General features: G+C 31.2%; 1 protein-coding gene across 1 annotated transcript in view; it reads right to left on the bottom strand.

Annotated features, from left to right (window-relative positions):
* LOC118181469 (acetylcholine receptor subunit alpha-like) overlaps positions 1-23,752 on the bottom strand; it is a 637,159-nt gene extending 613,407 nt beyond the window's left edge. The window contains exon 1 of the mRNA XM_085807084.1: positions 23,386-23,752. Within this exon, the coding sequence (XP_085663210.1) occupies positions 23,386-23,455 (70 nt within the window). The 5' untranslated portion in view covers positions 23,456-23,752. The remainder of the gene's footprint in view (positions 1-23,385) is intronic.
* Positions 23,753-24,495: the final 743 nt, after the last annotated feature.

Raw genomic sequence — 24,495 nt, 5'->3', positions numbered from 1 at the left:
ATATTCTTCAAACGTAGTTGTTTCTATGCATTCTCGTATGAAAACAAGAGAAATGAAATGACTCTTAAATCGATAAAGTTTAAATTATGGAATCCACATACCTGAAAGATATTATAGATTATTTTCTTTAAACCGTACGTAAAATTAATCATTTTGCATGTTAAACACATATCGCTTTTAAGTATTTTCCTGCTACATACTGCTAATGGTATATAGTTGGTATTCAAAGCAAATAAACGAATTCATAGTCAAAGAATGAAATTAACAGTTACTGAAATGTAATCACTAAGAAGTATTAATGAATAAATGCACTATATTATGACATACTCAAAGGGTTTTATTCGCAGTTTCTCCTGCAAAATCCATTGTGACTTTTTTATGGTAGTAATAAGGCAACTGATAACTACTGAAACGCTTGTTAAGTAGAGAATAGCGTAAATTTTATGTCCGCTGGAACTACTGTAATGCCCTACTCACTGCATTAATAGCACTTCTGAGAATTATTTGTTAACAGTAAACATAGACTACATTTTATACATGATAAGTGAATACGAGATTCGCGATATTACATTTAAACCGAAATGGTAATTTTATTAAACCTGAAAACATCAAATGTCGTAACACTATTCAGTATCATAATAAACAGAGTTTAATTTATAATGCTTGCTGGAATTACAAATTAAGAAACAATGTGCGCTTCGATTCTGTTGATATGAATTGATTAAATGTACTTTTTGTAATAAAATATTGTTTCCTGTAATCAGTGGAATTTTATGCTCTTGTAAATTTAGCTGTTTAAAAGCTGTGAATGAGCTTTTTTTCATGCATAGACTTCCAGTCTATTAATGCCAAATTACGCACATGAGAATTAATTTAATGCATTAGTTAAGAATTTATACCAATAAAAATTATTCTCGCATTCTATACATATTTATAAATTTTTAAATTCGTTTTCACAACTAGAGTTACAATTAGTTCAATTGTGGCGAGAGAATATGTTTCAAATCTAGAAATGCCTACATTAGACGAAATAAACATTAATTAAGTTCTAAACCAATATTGATGTTTCTTTCGGATTCTTCAGACCCCTCAGGAATAAATTACTGAAAAAGAACATCGAAAAATTAAGAAAACAAAAGGTCTTTGGGAGAAAGATGACTGCATGAAAACAAAAGTAATAAAAAAAATGTCATTTTTATATATCGAGCTTAGCAGAAAATATATTTCATTGGAATAATTAAGATAAAATAAATTAATGCTTTTAATAATGCACTAATACGTATGAAAAATAACATCTTGCGATGAATTTTGCCTCATTTTAAACATGAGGGGTGTTAAATCAAGGCCACATCAATGTAATTTTCTTCCTGAGCGATAAACAAAATAAATAATGAGCTGGATCTCATAGGGCAACGAGATATAATTTTTCAGATTATGTTTTAATTCCTTGAGCAGTTAATTTTTGATTCAAAACTTTAAGTCTCAAGCCAAATTTAACACGAATGATTTGATATAAAGTCACTGAACATATTATATCGCAACTATATTACCCATATCACATCAATATGCATGAGATACATAAATCTAAGGGGTATTGGGACCCAAAAAATCTTCAAAAAATGGTGATTTCGGATTTTTGCATCTTCAAATTTTCTACACTTTTATCTTTCTAAAATTTTACTGTACAGGCAAGCCTCCACATTTATTCAACATCAAGTCTGTTTACTGTGACCGCTCAATGACAGAGCGAAATTGACGGCTACAACCGGTTTCTCCTCCTTCTGCTGCTGGGTTTCGAAGGTGTAGGACGCTCTTCTAGCTGTTCTCACCCCGGATGACGCTTGTATGCCATTTTGTTCTTTTCGTTCCTGTTTTGACTGCCATGTCCATATTGTAATGAATTTCTCCTAGAAAATAGATAATGGTACTGAAGATTCAACTAAAATTATCTAGATGCTGACTTCTGCAGTAAATTAATGATGTTCTACGACTTGAAATAATCTCGAACGGACTTCATGTGCACGTGTTACACTTTCCTGATGATAAGAATATTTGCCTTGTGTTTCTTCAAAAATATATTGGAATAACCAGTCAACTCAATTTCCTCCGTTATAAAATTTGATATTTTTTGTCATGAAACTTTGTTTAAAGAAGATGAACTGAGATTTACTTTGATTGGAATATTACGCATTTCTTGTACGAAAGGTTACATTTCTAAAATGGTCGGACTGTTTCTTTCTGCCGCTGTATGATCTCGGTTAATAATCTTCTGTCTGGCGATGCTTACTTAATTTATGCTGTTAATTCAAAATTTTATGATGTCAAGTTATAATAAATATTACTTAGTTCAAGCTATTTGAAGTTTCATCGTTTGGGGGTAAGTTACTTCAATTTTATATTCCTTTATAGATCACACATTCCATCATTATATTTGACACAACACATTTTATTACAATACCATTCTTTAATCTCTTTGAAAATTAGAACTGTAAAAAAATCTAGTTTAAATTTGTCATCGAATGCTTTGATAAATGAGGATTTTTACATAAAAACGCGTTTTTCTCCAAACGTGATTTTTTTATACTCGATGTACCTTTTCTCAAGAACTACCGCTCACAGGTATCTAAAATTTTATGGCTTATTTATTAGGTATTCTAATATTTACTGAGATGAGCTTTTTGCTATAAACTAAGAAAAAAAATTAATTTTTGTGTGAAAAAAGTGCTAAATTTTACTATGCCTAACAAAATATTCTGTAAATTACTCTAAAATTCAAAACGTTTCAAACTCTCATTTCAATATAATCAGATAGGTACACTTTAATTAAACAAAAAATTTCAAGCGCGTATCTACAGCAGAATTTGAGAAAAAGTACATTGGAAATGGCTAATTTAATATTGTCGGTATAGGGGTTGCTGATACCACTTAATTTTATTTAAGCATTAATTTCGTTTGTAAGATTATCTAAGAAAGCTCCTTGAAAATCCTTTCTTATGACATATAGATTTTAGAGAATTTAAGACTTTTAGCCTAACTGCAATAACTATAGATGTAGAAATGAATAGCCATTTATGATTTACTTCTAAAAGAGCAAATTAGAATATCAGATTTAATTAATTCTTTCTAAGATTTTTTTTATATAAAATAACAGAAATTCTAAAATTTTATTTCTATTCAGTCATTCTAAACTGATGTTTTTTCTTATTACGTGCTCTGCCGTTAGGCACTACACGGAAAGGGAGGGATGCCCCATGAAGGTCTTTTTAAGAGAAACTGGCTCGTATTCACTTTTCACATGGGGGAAAACGCCCATGCAGTCAGCCCGTTCGCCAGGACTTTAACCCCGGACCGAACTACCAGTGTTCAGCGGCTTTTACCGCTCAGCCGCTGGTGGGCCCAAAAACTGAAACTAATGAGGAAAAAATAAAGAGAAAACATACGATAGAATATTTGAAAACTAAACAAGGAACTGAAAAGAGAAAATTAAAAGACAGTATTGTATTTAAGTTATTAATTAACAAAAATAGAGCGTCTCATTTCATGTAGTTCAGCTTGCACAAATTGCGGATTTAAAAAATTTACAATTTCAAGTATTCTAAACCTAATCTAAAATATAGGCTTAGAAGAAAAAGCAGACCTGTTAAAAACATACAATTTTATCACAAATTTGTAAAAGACAAAAATCGCGAAAAATAATAGAATTCTTGTTACTTATGTTTTGGAATGATAAATGATTCAAAACAGCTTTGTTTTGATTAACTAAAATGCAAATACTTCGAAATATAATTTCCAATCCTAACATATCAACCGTCAAAAAGGAAAAACCTGTTTTCAAGTATGCAGGTCAGGAGATTTCTATCTCTCTTAATGTCTAATCTTAATTTATTCGGGTTAGAAAATCAATAATCCAGTCTCTAAAATCGATTCGTGATTGAGAGAAAGTGAATGCCTCTATGGTCTAGTGATTAAAACGCCGATTCGAGAGACGGAATGCAGAGATTCAAATGAAGGGGAAGACAACGTGTCACAAATATGAAATTAGGGTACGGTAATTTATCATTCAACGCTACAAATCAGCACAGCATGATACAGTTTCAACAATTTATTGTTTTAACCTCTAGTATCATAGGTTTATTTACAACAAATAACAAATTAACATTGTGAACTGTAATATATCAATGATTACTAAGTTAATATGTATAAGCTAAGTGATATTGAGATTAGCAATTTAATGATATTATAAGTATTATATATAAAAGACTTCTCCTCTAACTCGAGTTACATATGGTTTTTATCACCTTTAATTAATTTTTTTAAATTTTAAAATCCAGCTAAATAGTTATAGTAAATTATTTAGAGACAAAATTATTTTCGTACTAATTTAACTATTGCGGTCTCATCGCAAATTTACATTCAGAAATATTTTAGACAGAAATATTTAAAAAGTATTTTCTTATTATATTATCTAATGATAAACTGCGTTAAACATGTAATCTGTTAAGTAGCTCCAGAACCAAATAAACTGCAGGGTGACTGAAATGAAACTGGCCTAGAAAATGCATATATTTCTGACACTAAATTTACCCATGTTAATGAACACAACTGTCCTTTGTTACCGAGCCCATTTCCGACCAATTTACAACTATTTTGCTGAAGGTTTTGTCAGTACACTTCCATTCTTAAACTCTTGTACAACTATTTCAGTACGCTTTTTCCAAGTGTTGTGCTTCGCATAATACTAATACTAAACAATGAACATGCGCTGCCTTATTGTTAACAGCATTTTGTCTTGCATTCAGTTGATCACTAACATGTCTACACCTTTCACTTTGGCTGCATCACTTATTCAAATAAATGGTTGCTGCCACGTGTTTGAAAATAAAAGTATGTTCCTCTCATGCCTAATTCTGTCTGTCCCAATTTCTAATAATCTCTTTGCTGTTTAGTACACCGAAAGCACCTTTTTGGACCAGTTTTATTTCGACCAAGCTGTATTTAGTAATAGATCCTGCAACAGTTCGGCAAAATTAATCTCTCATTTCGAGAAGGCATCAAATAAGTGCCACTGTATTATTTGATAGTTCGTTTGTTTTTTACATTTTCAAACTCACGGAGCTTACGTATTTCTCAGGATTTTATATATGTGTAACTTAGTAACAGTTTAAATGCAATTAAAATTTTTAAAAAATAGCAACCTTAGTTCGAGGTAGATTTTGAGTTAAATTCTATAGATTTCGAGAGCGATCAGAGACAGATGATTCTTGTTCAGGAGGGAAAATATATCTGCCCAATTTTATTCAGAATCTACTACAAACTATGATTGCTCTTTTGCGTAGTTTAAATTTTACACTTGCATGTTTCTCTTCCAATTTCAGTTATAAATACTTTCACACAGATCATAAATGCCGATACAACGTACGTTAAAATTTTTATATCGGAGTAATTACATTTTTAATATTCTACGAAATGAACACGTTTTTTACCTGTACACGAAGCCAACCTAAGTTAACACCATTTCGTATTAAAAGCTGATTTATGGTCTGATTTATGATTATGCGGCACGGTTGCGTATTTGAAGTATATGTTTGACTTTCTGCATTAAATTTTATTTGACAATCTGTTGTACACCATGGTTAGAATCAAGTGAAAAACTGCTCGATTTGCATTTCGTTAGTATCGTCGTTTTCTTCGTTAGTATGAGGTTAACGTAGGGTATAAAATACATGAGATTACTAGTAAGGTTTAAAAATACCTTGATTTAATCTCTCAAGTAATAATCTTTATTTCTGGAAAGGCAAACGGACGGTGAAATATTTGTAGTAATGACATTTCATTAGAATATTTTAGATGTCGAATGATTGAATTAAAATTCCGCAACCTCGTCTAATGATGTATATGCTTGAACAAGCATTAACGTGATGTGAAGACACAAAATCTCAATTCCTTAAATTAGCAGTAATTTGATCTCCTTAAATACACTTGAATAAATTTCTCATCATTGAATGAATCAATTTGCCTGCATACTTAATCAAAAGATTTTCAAGTGCAAGTCTGAAAGCAGTAATATCAGAGTACAAGAATGATTCGATTTAAAAGAGCCTTTTTAGTTTTTCTTTTTGCTTCATTTCAAGAAAGATAATTTACTAATTCTGGAGCTTTTAGAATTTTCCACAAGTTAGGAAGAGTCACGTAATTAGTCAATTATCTTAGAACATTTTGGTTACAGCTAAAGAAAATGACATACGTGACATGACACCAATATTTTTCTATAAAAGATAAAAAGTAATAAATTAATCAAAAATACGTTATATGTATTTTACAACTAATTTTGAATTCTACTTCGAAAATACCTCGTAACTAAAGTAAAGAAGAAAAATGCATGCTCTTTAGGATGGAAAAATAAGGATTTATCTTTTCAATTAATAGTTAGTGTATCTGTTTTAAAAAGTATAACATATTTTTGGTTTCCTTGTTCATTAATATTTTAATTACAGTGAACATCTATTACTTAACAATCAGCGTTATTTCAATAATATTCACACGATTATAAACAACAAAATTAAAGAAAGTAAAGACGTTAGAAAAGAAATTTGGAGTGCATACATTAAATCAGCTAAATGGGAGTAACAAGTTTGAATCTTGTTTGCAATAGAGATTTGCATACATTCCTTATAAGTTACTGCATTAAAAGTGTAATTATAAGACAGAACTTGTTCAAGAAACGTAATGGCGAGTTTTAAAAGAATGCCAAAGTTAAAATAATTATAATTATTTTTCTTAACTAAAATATTTTCAATTCTGTTTATATTTATAAATTAATATATTAAAATGTTACAAATTGTTTTATTAGCAAATTTAATTTCTACCATGATCTGATCAGTCCCTCTAAGCTTAAACACGCTAAATGTAATCACTGTATTTAGTTTAAAATATCCCATCCTTCACACTATGAAATAATTAGCAAGAATGTTGCATTTACCTGTGGCAAATATTTAAACATTCTTCATGGCTTTACCAGCTTAGATAAATTTACGTAAAGGTCAAATAAAATTTCTTCTGACCCGTACAAAGAACAATTAGTTTACCTGAAACAAAGTTCAAAAATTGAGAAGTACAAAATATTTATATTTTATTACCACACATACACACACATATACATAAAAAGATTGTAACATCAAACATTGCAACTTGTTTAAAGCTTCATTAGACGTTCAATTGCCAATTGCTAAAGATGGCTTATGCAAAATATCTTAGTATAATATCTCCAAAATATGAAGTTCGAGCTTAAAAACGTCACTGCCTTTTGGAAAACGGAGTTGCTAAGAGGTCTATGAATACACAACTAGAATTCTATAATCCTGTTGTTATATCTTAACTTTTAGCATTGTTAATGTCAATGTCAAGACTACCTAATAAAATTTCGAACTGCAAATAGTCATTCATCTGTATTGCATACATGTATTTCTTTGCAGTGATAGCTCTTCCACTTGCTACATAAACAAGACACTGCTTGGTTCAGGGAACAAATAATTTAAGAAATATCTTGTTGCAAGTAATGCAGGGAGACTTCCTATTACTCATATACTTTATATCGCGCATGCATTCCGAGCAAGCGGAAGCTTCTAGGAATTAATATTCTTTTGAATTATCCTAAGATCTGGAAACACCTTACAAGCAGGTTATACGGTAATGTTATTAACTAAAAATACTAACTGTAAGAGATTGCTATACCGCTTTTCGTTCGTTCTGTCTGTTAGTTTTAGAAGTAAAACGAAACAAGGCAAAAGCTGAAATAAAACTATTTTATAACGCGTCAAGATGATAGTATACAAATTGAAACCAGAAAAACAGTTCCGCTAACTTGCGAGTAAGTAACGGATTTTAAAATAAATCAAATGCAGTTTTCAAAATTCAGAAGCCTAATCTAAATCTTAGCTCATTCTTGACTAATTTTTCAAGAAGAAATCGCAGCTAGCAAAAACGTTTAGCGGTAAACTGACATGCAACAGGAGAAAATCTTAGTAGAGTTGCAATTTAACATTGCCAAAAACTTTCTGAAAAAACTAAAAACTATGAATACATTAAGCTAATTTACTAAGCTATAGTAAATTTATCAAGCTATAGCTATTATTAAGCTATAGGGAAGCCAAAATAATAAGGTAACTGCGTTATTAAATTAAAATCCTGTAAGATTACCATTTCAGCCTTATCCGCCAGAGACCAAATGGATAAGACAACTGAAAAGGATTAGCTGGATTCCGGTTTGACCCCAAGCACGCTGAGTGCTCGCTGGTGTCCTTACACGTAGTATGGATATAAGATATCCCTCTTAAGTCAGACTTCCATCAAGTTATTTCTCATAATTAATTAACTAACATTTCGAAAAGCCGTATTCATGCAATTTACGAAATTAAACGATCAGTCGACGAATTCAGATCTATTCGCACTGCAGTATGTTGAGTTCCATGATAAGTCAATCAAAGCCGTGCAATTCCCAGCTTTACTATTCACGTATTTAAATTAAATCTGCTTCACAACTAAGAATTCCTTGTGTAACCAAATTCAAAACTAAATAGCATATATTTATTATTATAATTTATGCATTTTAAATTATTGTAAACTGCGAAACGTTGCTCTTTTACTAGGATACAGCATTCACATTTAAAGCTGAGATAAAAGGAGAAGGGAACAAAGGTGTTTGCGGGAAAAACAACCGACGTCTTTTGATAATAAGGAAATCAGTGTGAGAATAATCACTCTGCCTGTGGGTACGAATAAAGCTGATGTTAACAGTCAAAAATCATCAGAAAAGGAAGTATATGAAAGTGACGATTGATTTCAAGTCCTCATAGATTTGACGATTGATTTCGAGCACTCAACGAATTTCTCGCTGTTCTGTCACGTTTCTAAAATTAAGCATATTAATGTATTTATCTTAATGAACTACTTTTGTTTCATTTTCATGATATAAAGATTTTGTTTAAATTGAAATGCAATGCTTTTATATTCTGCATTTTATGCGTTTATATATTGTATTATTTATGCTTAATTATGTAACTTTTAAAAACTTTTAAGACTCTTATTTTTTAATAATACTATTACGTTTATTATGCTATTTCTTTTCTGGAAGCAATTGTCTTAAAATTATATTTTCCAAGTGATTTTCAAAATGTGTATATAACTGGGAAATAATTACACGTGAGGGAAATCTGACTGTAAGAACAACTAAAGATGAGTGCCGTAGATTATGTTTCAGCGGAGAATATATTATAATGGATTCGATATTATTGCTTTCTTCAGCTTAGACATGCAACTAAAAACGACAATGGCGCTTCAGCTAAACAGAATCTACGTCAATTATCGTTAGCTTTCTTGGAGTAAGAACATATATAATCCATTTAGTTCCATAAAGGGTAACGCTGTATAAACCATTACTATGCGTAATTAACGTATAAAAATAAACAAAAGTGATATAGGGGGCTTTCGTACCTAACTCACAGCGATGTATAGTTACAATAGATTTAAGAAAACACTTACTTAATTTGCTTTGGAACCCATTAAATGATTGAGATTAAGAGGATTAAAGCAAAAGAGATTATTCGTATTATGTTCCTAAAAATACGCTTGTTGAAGTACCGTTTAAATTTCCCCTATTACCCTATTAATGAAACATAGTAAATAATATCCAGGCACTGGAACAAATACGTGACAGAAAAAGCCCTCAAATTACACTTTTAATTCTCATAAAAGTATACTCCACAAAGTTGAACGTTCTGTAATTTACTAGCAAAGCCCAGTTTTTCACAAGAATCGATTAAGCGAACGCGTGAAACTCGCTACGATATGAATTGCATCGTAATGAAAATGAGAGAATTAAAATGTAGAGAATAAAACCAACTCTAAAGTTGTATATGCATTTTGAATCTTGGGAATAAGATTAAATAAAAATAAATAAAAATATTAAATAAAGATTAAACGAAGTTAGCTCAATTATTTTACTGCTTTATTTTACTACGTAACTCGAACACTTCGCAAGAAGGAATAGTAAATATAGCAAAATAAATCAACTCATGAAATTAATCAAAAATCTCACTGTACACAACGTTTCAGGTAAAATCGTTTTTAAACATTGTTAAACGTTAATAAGGATACCTAAAACATGATAATAAACTGCACAAATTTAATACCAAAGAATTTATTTCAACCTGATGCAGATAGTATGTATATACACCACGTACTACATGCAGACAGGGAAAAATTTGGCCGCTCTTTTACGTTGCGAAACACAAGAAGAAAGGAAATTTTTACTTTGATCCTGTAAGATCAAGCCCACGGCGTCCACTCTATGCACATTCTTTTCTCTTGGTCTTTTCTAATATAACACTATACTCAAGATAAATCTTCCTTTGCTTGCCAGCTACGCTATTCATTGAAGGTATATTAACATGATTATAGGTAAACCTAATAACGTAATTATGAACATGACTGATAAATATATTGTGAAGATATTAATATGATTCGTAGCAATAAAACTGTACATGATATGGAAATTTACAAACATTTTGAATTAGGGAGGAAATATAAAATGAAGAAAATTTAGTTTGGTTTTCGATGATTAAAAAACAATGTTGATGACCAGGGTAACATGAACGCTTCAAGAAGATGTATTTTCCTCTTGTACATAAAAATAAAGAATACTGCAGTTAAAAATCATTTTCTTATTGCCTTAATGCCTTTTCTTTGAAATAAAATCTTTTAACTTGGGAGTGACTGCTCCCGTATTGCAGTGTATACACACACATATACAATGTATATCTATATATAAGTAAAACAAAATATACAAAAGGCTTTACAAAAGAAGCAGAAAGATCTAAACTACATTGCTAACTAATTATTATTTGTTTCTCCCATTTTCTAGATAACTATCGGCTAATAATTTAAGCTGATAACTCGTTTTCGCAAAACAAAGGAAGAGGTATTAGTATGAATTTCTGAAATAGTCTCTTGTGGCTATTAGTCTTATCTTTACTGTGGACTAGACTACTGTAAGTAATTACAGGCCGTTAAGTACAGTCATTTTTTCGCTTATGGGAAAGCAGCTGAAGTATATTAGGTGAAATATCTCGTCATGGTAAGAGTTCTTGACACTGAAATACTACCTCTAATGATAACCTACCGGAAGTTTCCCAGAGTAGGCAGTTCGTGATAAACATGATTAAGCTCAGGAGATTATATACACAATCCATACATTAGATATATGCTCTCATAAGTCCGTATGAGGATTCTAAAAAAATAGGATTTGCAATGAAGAAGACCTTCGTCGGTTAAATAAAATATGCTCCCATCTGGCTCCTGTATTTTGAAGAATCAGCACTTTTGTTCTGAAAATAAAATTAGGATTTTCCAGGGGCGTAGTCCTAAGAAAAATGGGTCAAATTTAAGGAAATTTATTAGACCTCTAAGGAATCAAGTCATGAATAACTTACGTGTAGGAAAACTTTTAACCCATGATATTAGAGCTACGTGGATTCTTGTTTAAGCTCTTGCGAGAGATTGATGGGCAAGCAGACAGTGAACAGAGAAGTAAACAAAGCCCATTATTTTTTCTTGGGTAACCGCAATCAGCTATTTGCCAGATCACAAAACAACAATGCGCTTAAATGAAATATCTAATGAAAGAAACTGTTTATCTTGAAATTTCTTACGTACGACCAACAAACATACGGAAAAAAAACATACGAATTGCTTTTTTTGTTGGATGATATAAATATTCTTCTTACTTTTCTACACTTTTGCTTAAGATCAAATATTATCTGTTAATTATTTTGCAGCATTATCCCAAGGTAAAACTGAATATATCATTATTACATACTATTTATCTAAGATATCTATTAATCTAAGATATTTACTAAAATTGTCATACACTATCTTATGAGCGTATATAATTCTTCATTTGTTTCTTCTACTGCATAAAATGAAACCTTTCCTTAAAAAATGAAAAAAAAAAAAAAAAAAAAAAAACTACGACGGTATGCATGTCTTCATAAAAGGTAAAAGGTGCTGTATTCTAGAATTTCTCATATGTGTTAGCAATATACATGAAAAATCACTTCAACACGTCTCTACGTATCGCATTTATATGACAAACTGTCTAACTAATAAACTTTATAACATGTTATTTATCAACATAATTATCTAAATGTATTCATTTGAAAACCTAGATGCAAACTGGCATTAATATATTTACTTAACTACTTACTTAATTTCTCAAACTTTATATATTTATTAGTTTAATAAATCTGCATTATATATATAGGATCAGCTATACCGTTTTAAAAAATCTATGTACATGTGTAATTTCACATGCATTTATGACATAATAACTGAGAATAGGATTTGGCTCTGAATCATATAAACTAAGCAAATCTTTGAGCATTGAAATGCTTATTGTATTTTTACTCCAACGGTCAAAGTTTAGTCCATAACCAGAGCACGGAAATGAGAATACGTTTTTTCGGCACATGTAAAGTTTAATTATGAAATTGTAGGTTAATCCATAATTGTTTATCTTTCCGAAATTTCTATTTGATTTTACTACAAATGTATATATATCTAAGTGTTTTTAACTTAAGTCCTTATACAAGATTTTAAATTTTTATTCAAGCCTTCTATAGAGGTACTAATGCTACTGATTAATGAACAGAAGTGAAGTGTATTAAAAACGAATGTAATTCGGAAATATTTGTACAGAAAATTTTGTAAAGCACCAAAACATTTAGTGACGAAATGAAAAATGAAAATTTGATCATCTCTTAATCTCATCTTTCATTAAATAGTTCCCAAATTTCAAATTGTGTTTAATTCCTCCATATGCTATAATCTATTTTATTTCAATGAAACTTTAAGTGTCAATAATTAGAGGTTCCTTCCAAAAATCCTCTAGTTAAGATAAGTTCTCTTAACGGCAATATAACTGTCTTCAATACAAATGGCTTTTATGCAGCAGGAATGGCAAAAAATGTCAAGGTACAAAGAGTGTCAAGGAGGCGCCGATATTTCATCTATTCCTACACAACACTGAAATCTCTACTGGCCCGAAATATAATTTAGTAATAGACTCATTACCGCAAAAACAATGAATTATTTAGGTACATTTTGACCTTTGTAGAAACTATAAGGTTTTACTTAGAAGCAGAAAACATACACGCACAGACATACGGGCACACACAAAAAAATATAAAAGAAAAAGTTTATGGCCTTCGCCAGAATCCAACCACGGATCTTCCGACTGCAAGTCGGGCGCGGTACCAGTTACACCGCGAGATTGCCCTCAGGGAAAGCTGATAGTATTCCATTCCAGTTAAAGGCAGTTAGGGAGAGAGCAGCGACACGCAGTCATTCAAATGCAAGTTAAAATGAATAATCACCTATTTTAGTCGAGGTCGAGGCTAGTGTAGAAATTATTCTTACCTAAAAGCAGAAAACACACACACGCCGAAATAAATTACACTGTTACCTGGAATCGAGCCACGGATCTTCTGACTGCTAGTCGGGAATGCTGCCATATACAACACTAGAATACGCTTTAGAGTATTCTAGTGTTGTAATTGGCAGCATTCCTATATGTAAAATTTATACTCTAAAAACTTGAACGAGAGCGTCTTTCTTGCCATTCTTGATCCAAATCTATGACAACAACAAGCGGTTAAGCTGTAAATTCGCTGAACGGTTGTAGTTCGGTCCGAGGTTCGATTCTCGGAGAACCGGCTAGCTGCATGAGCGACTTCGAGGTTTTTCCCCTATGTGTAACGTTTTTTCCCTAAAACGTTTCCCACGACGGCATCCTTTCCCTTATGCAGATAGCCCTCGAGTGCTTTGCATAATTGAATAAACCAAACCAAACCTAAATCTGTGTGGCTATATTTTCAGACATTGTCAAACATGCTTCAAATAAAAATGGAATAAAATGCCAGAAAATGTTTTGTTATTGAAGCAAATCGCTAGCATATGTGCTGTATTACATACATGCAGTATGATACCTACATTGCACAAAAGTCCCTATTTTCGATTTTCCATGTTAGTCGTTCCATTTTTGCCACGTTAGTCGTGCCTAACATGGCCACCTACCTAGTAGGGACTAATACGGATAATTCTGTGAATACCACTTGGGTCTACACAAAAATTGCCTTGTTACGCATGACTCATAATTAGTGATCCGAGTTTCATACTTATTGGTGAATTTGATCACTAAGCAATTGACAGATCTTTTATATTATATATGAAATGCCATGTAGAGTCATTAGGATTATTTTGAAGCAGAAGACGTGAAAAATGAGCAGTGACCTTGCCAGGACCCGAACCTCGGACCTCTCAAATACGCGCAGAGTAGGCTGACTATTACACCACGAAGGCATGCTAAAAAGGCGAGAGAAACACTTTATAATCCTGTAAATCTCTATATGAAACAGAGAATATGAAAAACTGTGAAATGGATTTTATTTGAGGGGAAGATAAGCAAATGTGGTTGATCTTTAAACATCAGTTCCACATAATTAGATATTTATTTAATATAACTAAGTTATATAATTTTGTGGCGAAATGCCCAGCTGCGGTAAGATAGAAGTCGTATAAACTGTGTTTTGGTTTTCATCAAGTGTTATCAGCAAAAATACCAAATCCACGAACCCGTAGAACGCAGCAACATGATATAAAAGTTCTGAATGTGACATATTTTAGCAACAGGATACCAATTATCTAACTATTATAATGTAAACTGAACCGCTATTCCAAAAAGTGATTACATATTTAGTCTAGCTATAAATTCAAATATTTCTCCTAAAATCATATTATTGCCTACAGAATAGCTTTTGAGAAGAAATTCGATTTATTGAGAGAACTAGGCATTAATACGGAAGAAATAAATTCTTAGAACAGCCAGAAAAACGACGGGATTTTTCATAATGTAAAAAGCAAGTCAAGTGATCTGTGAAAAATTTGAATTTGTGAATTCTTACAGGTTTACAGATATATAATGACTTTAAAACTCAAGTTAATGTTTGCGCGGATATACTCATGCGGGATATACTCGGGACTCGTGCGCGGATATGCTATATATATATATATATATACGAGTATATAAGATAAAAATATGATAAATCATAATTTAATAAAAAAGGATAAATCATAATTTAAATTAGCACTAGCCTTTTAATGCTTAAATTGATTTCCCTTCTCTATTTTAAAAAATAGTAATCTCTTTCCCTACTGCATCATTTCGAGACTAATAAGTGTCATATGATTCATACATAATACTGATAATGTAAATGGAACTGAAACTCAAACATCCAATAATAGGTTTACAAAAATTTTAATTATCCAATTAAAATGCTTTGAAAACCAAAACTAACTCAGTCTGAATTTAGATTTCATCTTGAACACAACACACTTCCTTTCTAATCTTCGGCTTAGCTAGACTGTTAGCTGCTACTCTCTTCTTATTGAAAAGCTACCAAAAATGTAAATTTGAATTTCTAATTACTATTTCAAAAATGTAATTTTGAAATAGGGACAAGTAGTGCTAAGATGTTTGTGACCGCAACATATTTACTCAAATAAAAATGAAGATCGAATTTGCCTCGGCTGCAATCAAACGCTTCTACGTAATCAAAATTCTTGCTTTATTACATTCTACGTTCTATGATATCGATGTGCTATCTTCTCTTGAATTCGGAAATCCACTAAAAAAATAATAAAATTTTCTGAAGTACGTTTTTCAAAATTCATCCGCTTATGTATTCATACTTGTTAATGCCATGAAATTTCAGCCATAGACATTAAATAAATTTTTATCATAAATACTACAGCGATTAACTGGGCATCCCAGTTTTCCTTGGTTTTCTGATGCTAGTAAATTTGTTCCGCAGGGCTTTGTTTCACTGTTAAGAAATAAATTGCGATTATACAAAAATTGTGGGTGCATAGCGCACCCATAATGAAAATGTGTAGTAGAAAGAATATTGTGTATATAATATAAGAATTAAGCTATTCCATCAAATATTTGGCTGACAGAATTTAGACAGCTTCCACTATTAGTGTAGTAGGCACTGAATATTTGGAAATTTGAGGCTTGACCACTGATTTTATTAAATCAGTGGTCAAGCCTCAAATTTCAGTAACTCTGTTTCTCTCTCTGTCTCAGTAAGTAACTTCGTGGTTTAAATACCGCTCCTTCTCATTAAATAGTCAGCAAATTCCAAAACTACGTTCTGGCCGGAAGTAGTAAGTTGAAATTAAGAATTTGACAGGAAAGGAACTTTAACTTAAAATTTAACTGTTAATAAAAATAACATAATCCTTGCAATGTAAATCACATGAAGTTATCAAATGTGTACCGTAAAGTAAAAATGGTCATTTTATTTAGTTCGTATGTAAGCTTAAAACTTGAATTCAAATTTCAAATTTGTTTTCGCAGAAGTCAAACATTCGCAAAGTTCAAATCGATTACTAGTAAAGATACGTATGTAGTTTGACGTTATAAATATGAAAATCTGATATCAGTGTACTAATAGTGAATAACAAACAGTTGCATTCTTCAGGTTGCCTAAGGAATGTTTGGCACTGGAATGAAATGAAATTCCCAGTAACTTATCAAAGCTTATGCGTTAGCTTAAGACTCTTTCTGCATTGTATTTTTGAAAGGACGAGAAGGACCAGTAATTTCAATAAATGGTTTTCGATAACCAATTACAATATTAGAATTAAAGCAGGAAATTCTAGAATATTCAGAATATAATTAACTTTCATTGACGTAAATAAAAAGGATTGTAAAATTATACAGCATTTTAAAGCATTCCTCTTTTTCACTTCTAAGTACTTTATAACAAACATTTCATTTGAATAAAATCTATTATATTTTTACCGTTTCAAACTGTCTCTTAAGAGTGCAAATTTATCCATCATATAGATATCTTTGAAATGCCAAGCGATACAGAATTGAAAATTTGTGAAATATAGAGCTGCTTTATTGCAGTTGTGGGAAAATGAGAATACATAAAAAAGCCTTCTTTTAAATGCTTGTAGAGCTAGTTCAAGGCCTGAATAAAATAAATTTGAAAGAAGGAAATATGAGCCGCTATATGATCAACATTTTAAGGTAACAAGTGTAATTCAGTAGCATGGATATCGCAGTATTATTTCAAATACTTTTAAGTTTGAAAGTGTAAATAATTCCGGTAGACTGAAGTAATCATTTCATAGAAAGCTAAGAATTTCGATTCTTATGTAAATAATTACCATAGACCAAAGTATACTGGACTTGCTTATTGTATTTCAAAAATAATTTTTACTCTGCTTTCGGGCATTTATTACTGAATAAATGTTTCAACTGCATCAAAATTCATAATATGGGCTCAATAGCAAAAGACCTGGTTTATGAAACAAATAATTATTGCAATCTAATAGTTTAAAATGGCATACTTAATACATGTAATAATTTAAGATCATGTGGATATTTTCAAAACGAAAGAGTAGCATATTAAATCTAAATATTTTCTTCCTATCAAATAAACACCTAGATAACTTAAAGTGCCATAAAATAAACAGAACATAACCGTAATGTCTAGTAATATAAATAATGTTGTTTTTCACTTATGTTTTGATAGAGATTTAGTTACTGCAATTAATGTTCTTTGACAGAAATTTGGAACATCAATCACATAACGTGTTCTACTTTTTAATTAAATGTTATTAATAAATTCCTAAGCTCTCCATTCATGGAATGAAAATCATTATTCTGCCAGTACGTTCCCTGAAAGAACATAAGAGTAATGACCATCAATCATTTTCCTTACAGAATGGAAATACTCTCGGTCTTTCTCAATATGATTTGTTCATTGGGAATATGGCAAAAAATGCGAAGTAATCATCTCCCAAACCCAACTCGACTGCATTAACTTTCGCAAAATCTTTAAGGCCTGATTTATTTTAAACGGTGCGACTAGACTACAGCAATCTATTCTGCGTTTTGATCCATTCATTTTGCAGACTTAAGCGTATGTGCTGGTCATAGCTTAACCAGCTTAGAACACGTTTCTATAAATTTCCCAAGTATAGAAATGTAACCTCTATTTAACTGATAAATTTCTGACTTAGATCGGATGACATTTCATTTGCATTTGAAGCTAACACGAAATAATATATCTTAGCGACAGCAATATCGGAAAATTTAGGCTCTTAAAGGATTACACGTTTATTGATATATTTGAAACAATATAATTACCAACAGAAATCAGCTCATAAACTACTACTACTTTCTCTCGACTCTATTTTCTGTGGCTTACATGATAATATACGCTATATAACTGTTTTTATGATACTTTGTAGATAGACTAACTTCGACAGTGATGAACGCATCCAATTCAGTTAGGGCACATTCATGTAAAACTACTTTCTTCATCTGTTCTAGAACTTTGCATTCGCCTTGGTATTAAAACTTACTAACATTGAAATTACTTGACACACATTTAGCCGAATAAGAGAGCAATTCATTCGGTTTGGTATGTTACTGTGTAACTTAATTAGTTTCTCAAAAAATACGGTAGATGTTTGAGAAGAAGAAAAACTGCACTATTTGCTTTGATCTTGTAAATCAAACGCCAACTGGAGTAATGTCATTTTTAATTCCAGGACTTTGCAAAAATGCATTTATTTAGCTTGATCTATAAATGTTAGATAAAAGTGTGTATTTCAGAGGATAATACTAAAAAGTACTTTTGCACCAATTAATTATGAATACACAAATTTTGAACTAAATTAAAGTATTGAAATGGTCTTTCCCCCCCCCCGAGTAAAAAGCGTAATTAAAGGAAAATGTGACAGAAATTTATTACATTTAACTGTAGGCCTTTTTAACTAATTTTTTTAACTATTTCATTTTAAAATCAAAATAATAATCAAAACTTTACTTTTCATCATTACTTTGATATTTAACGCATTGCTATTTAATCGTTTTAGTGTGCAGATACAATTAAATTACAGTGACTTTACTATTACTTTTAACCACTATTTTACAGATTCAGAACCATATTATCTTAAGTATACGAAAGTTCTGCATTGAAGAGAACACGTAGATGTGAAATGTAAAATTCCGAAAAAATCAACATAAGGCTGGTGTCGAGTTTCAACTAGCACCTATTATCATACTACTAAACTTTTTATTTAAAATCTTTGTCAATCCATTGTCTTTCGTTTACCTAATTTTGTACGTGAAAACGTTTACTTCCAAATTTTAATTTTTGCTCATTTTATCGGAATTTTAATATTACTGTTTATATGTCTAAAATTCTCTTTTTTCTTCCATAATACATTTTTATTGGATACATGAAACTCACATCGTAATCTGTAATTTTCTTTAGTCAAGTACTTTATTTGGGCGACAAAATTTGAGCGTTGATTATGAAATGTTTAGATAAATAAAAGCAGTACAAACATTTACCTTCAATAGTCAGGGATTCATGTTTCGTTCCTTATTTTTCATAATTTTTCATCAAGAAGCAGGGTAGTTACATTTGTGGATAATGGTAAGGATTCGGTTTCAGAAAATACAGAGAATTTCTAACATTTTATCATATTGCAATATATGTGTAAAAGATACGGTGTGATTTGCAAGGTCCAAATTTACAACTTACTAGACGAAATAATCAATAACATAAAAAACAATTACAGTTTCTAAAAGAAATTACTAATTTGAAATACCTAGTTTTTTAATGAATCTTTGAGCGAATATTTCCCAATATTACTCCAATGAAAATTTATCTACAGTTATCCAACTAAATAATAAATATTTGCAGAGAATAACTTCTAGCTATTTCATCTTGATATTAAATTGCTAAAAACACGTATTGATGTCTGTTTGTAAAACTTCTATTGGTAATACAAGGATTATGGATAATTAGCGATGCGAAAACAATTGGAGTAAACCTAGGTCGCTAATTTTTTCATACAGCAAAATTAAAATGATCTGTAAAATCTATTAACTGTATAAGGAGACAAAATTATAAAATGATAAACAGCATAAGCAGGCAACATAATAGAAATGCCCGTTTAGTACCGTGTTGCTTATGTAAGTAGATTGTTTAATTTATTCTTTCTGAAAAACTTAGTCTCTTTATTTTCATATATGCACCTTGTAGAGTTATTAGGTTTTTTTTGGAAGCCGAATAGATGAAAAATTAACAACCGCCTTCGCCAGGAATCGAACCATGGACCTCTGGAATACCGGCCCAGCGTGCTACCGTTACACCACGAAGGCCCGCTAGAGAAGTGGGAGAAATACCTTATATACTCCCCTTTTTAAAGGGCTACTATGGTTTTAGGGGACCTAGTTGCCAAATCCTGGGTGCGGAGAATCATCATCCACAGCCCTTTTAGTTCGGGCTCCACTTGTAGAGTCAATAGTTTTTCTTGGAAGCCGGAGTGATGAAAAATTAACAACCGCCTTCGCCAGGAATCGAACCACGGACCTCTGGAATACCGGCCAAGCGTACTACCGTTACACCACGAAGGCACGCTAGAGAAGTGGGAGAAATACCTTATAACCTAAGTACACATATATCTGGTGCATGTGTGCTTGTGACGAAGTATCATTAAATTTAATGCATTCAGTTTCCGCTAACTTACCTTTATGTAGTTATATTTATATCTATATCTATATCTATATCTATATCTATATATTTGCATGTATATAAGCATTCACTAAATTTTCATAAGAAAGGTTCAACTAAACGAAAATATAATATAAATAAACATACACGCGCACATTTTATTTTAAGAAAATGTACTGCACGATATTCATTCATATTTTCGTTTTACTTCTAAACCACAATCTCATTTATTTACCACATAATATTTCGATTTAATCGAATATAAATCATCATGAGAAAGATGCTCTCTTATCAAAATATAAAATTAACGCTTTCTAAGTTCATTCTATTCTAAATTCAGAATTGTAGTATCGTCATTAATAAGTGGATAGCTTATTTATTCTGTGACGTAAATGCTATAGCCACATCATTTTCAATTGCCGTAAATATCTAAAATCCCCCCAAAAAGATCGAAATATTTAAAAACGATTAGACAAAAGAAATAATTATAAAGTTTCTTTGAAAACACTTTAAAAGTAAGTCCCTTGGACTATACAATGCTTCTCAATTCCTAAAATGCTCTTAGATATAGCATACAAGACAACCTACTTCACCGCAGAGTTTTCCGCTTTTTCACAATTTAAATTTAGCGATGCACTCACAGCAATAATTCAGCTTTTTACATGGCAACAATAAAATAATGTCAAAATTTTTTTATTCTTAAATTCCACAATGTATACTTATAGATCATATGATATAGCTTAACAGTGCAAATGAGGCCATTAAGTATTTTAACAAATTTTTATGCAAACTATAAACTATTCCGAAAGCCATTAGAATTGCCTTGGAAAAACACAACTAGTAAAATATTGGATGCATTAACAGGTTTCAAGCTCATGTTTTCATAATCACTCATATATTGGTTTAGTAAGGAGAAATCATCTTTTATTACATTATTATTATTTTTACTAGTAAAGAAACTATTATATTATCATTGGCATTAAAAGCCCGGCAGCTTTCAGTCTGTTAAATTCCAAATAATGTCAGATTTCAGTTAGATAAACTTCCTTAGTTTCAAATTTATTGCAATTATTTAGGTTTAAGAATAAATATCTGATTTCTGAATTAAATTTACTCCTGATTGTAACTCCTACGAAAGTTAAATAATACTGGTTTAAATGATGTATGCTTTTTGCAATATACTGTCAGTTTTAAGTTACATGCACAGTCGCCGCAGCGTATTTAAACGGACACTGCGCTTAGAGTGTTTTCTCCGTGTTATTCCTTCTTGTCTTTGAATGAAAAAATGGAAATAACAAGAACTATGCGTCTTCTTTCATCATTACTTATTTTTAAAAAATACGCAACGAATGAAAATTTCAGCATTGTTTTCTGATTATTTTTAAATGCGTTATTACGTGAATGACATAAAAGATAATTAGCTTTGCTCGTCTATTAACTGTGTGCAGCATTAACATTCAAAAAGTATTTTCAAAACTTCATTTTTATTTCTTTGAGAAATTAAATCATCCATAACATAAATATATGATTAAGTATGACTATGATTTATTAAAGCACGCAGTTAGTTACGTTAGTTGCAAATTCGTAAACTCTTCATCAGGTTAGAATTTTTTGTTGATTTTTCTGCTTCAAGAAATAATACAGCACCACAGTTTTCTCCCATAGAATAGATTATTCAGTCATAAGTATTTATAAAATTTTACTTTACAGCAAAGTTGAATTGTATTTGTTTACTACTTAACAGAAATACTTTTATAACTGGTTTGTTTAAAGTAGAGAATTTTACTCAAAGTCTTCAAATACGTAGATACCCAAGAAGTGTAACTCAGGTATATTTAATTTTTCTTATTATAAAGAATAATAATAAAAAAAATTAATAGAAATAGATTTCTCTCCCGCAGAAAATTTTTTTAAACATAAGGACATTTATGAATACATTAGATGCTTCTGCTTGATGTATCATGCATGTAAAGCATATGATACCACGAGGTTATTAATTTTGTGCTTTTGATGTTACGCACCAGCTAATATTTAGTGGAAAATGTTGATTTCAAACCTTGTGGGTAAATAATTAGATAATAAAAAGCAGTTGTTTGTAAGAGCCTCCGTTATATTTTTTTCAGGATTATAATATCATCATTAATTTAATTCGTTTAAAATAAATAGCAATTGAAAATAAAAGCCTTAACTTGTGCAAGAAATCGAAATATGGACTCACACCATTGTCATTGTTAGAGTGAAGTTTGAAATACTTATTAATGTTTCATGTAGAACTGTACCTACAACAAGTGTATAATTCTTAAAACAAATATAATAAAGCTGCGTCCTTTACAATAATTTTACGATCAATATGTTTCAGAAAATATATGCCGAGTATTAGAAAACCAGAAATCCTATATTAAACTCATGTCCAATTTTTGCTGAAGAATTGCATTTTAAACTCAAGAAGTTTCATTTCAGCGTATGGAATGCTGTTTAAGAACTCATTCACAAATTATTTTCGCAATCGTTAGTTGATGTAAAGTGTTTAATTGCTACCCATGAAATTATTAGCTTAAGTAATAGCTTCAATACGATTATTTGGATAAACAAAGTCAAATTTAAATTCATTGGCATCTGAAAAAGCAAGTTCGTTGTCAGAGCTGTCATGGGCTTCAGTGTCTGTGATAAGATTGCGATTTCTTGCACAGTGTGCTGTCGAAAAGAACTGAGTTCTGTGACTTACTTGTGATGAGGGCGATGATCCAATAGATTCGAAACAGACGACAACATCCATAGTGTTTCCTGCGGTGCATTCTCAAAGTTCGCGCATAAGGAAGAGCTTTACAAAAGGCACCACGCTATTCAACGCTCTTAATCTTTGATTTTATTCTACGAACACGAGGTTCGACAGACGTAAACAAAAATGTCAACTCATCTCTAGATATTAAAAATCAAAAACTTACAAGAGCTGGGGCTTTTGTGTCATGCCTTAAAGAAATTTCCCTTTTCCGGACCCTTGCCTTTTACAAACTAACTCTTCAGAGAAGTCGCAAATTTGCGCTCTCGGTTCAAGACACTCACTATAACCCCGCTCCCTACTAAACTCTGAGCTTCAATGGCACTAGCAAACCGGAGAACCGGCAGACGGCGCTGTGGCGGCTTGTCTGACAGTAAAAGCGGCGGGGGTGAGTCGCATCCTTTCCCACAACATTAGATGAGGGCTTCAGAATATAGGATGCACAATAAATAGGTACCACGAGAAAAAGAAAAATCGTCATCATTAGTTTTTGCCGCTTAGTCTATACGCTAACGATCGCTCACGCGACAGACAAGTAGTCAAAAGTGATGGATATTCGAATTTTTTTTTTTTTTTTTTTTTTTTTTTTAATTTTATCTGAACATTTTTTTCCTGTTTCAGTGTTTAAGAAAACTGATTGAAGATACGTACAGGAGATATTTGAAAATAATCTCTCCCCCAACCTTTAAGCTATACGCTGATTAAGAAGAGAAACTGGGATTCGACATAAATGTTTATCTACGGAATAGTATAGAGCTATTAGTCAGGAAGAAAAAAGATGAAGGCTGTATTTATGAGTAATATACTTCATGTTTCACCATGCTAAAATAATATGTTATCAGTGTTAAAATTTAGCTTTATTTGAAAGTAAAAATTAGTATTCAATATATATTAGTTACTTCAGTTTAATCAAAACTGAAAGACAAGTTAAGAGCTATTTTAGATGAAATAATTTCTAAGAAAAGGAAGAAACGTTCATAAATTTCGAATTTCACTTTCACCAGCCATTATTTTGGGCGTATTAGATAAAATAACGTTCGAAATATTTATTGCTTA

Source organism: Stegodyphus dumicola, chromosome X1 (genome assembly GCF_044657685.1).
Source record: "Stegodyphus dumicola isolate Sdum_Otavi_A_Nest chromosome X1, ASM4465768v1".
NCBI classification, from domain to species: domain Eukaryota; kingdom Metazoa; phylum Arthropoda; class Arachnida; order Araneae; family Eresidae; genus Stegodyphus; species Stegodyphus dumicola.
Note: the sequence above shows the minus strand (reverse complement) of the source record. Positions and strands in the feature narration are given on the sequence as shown.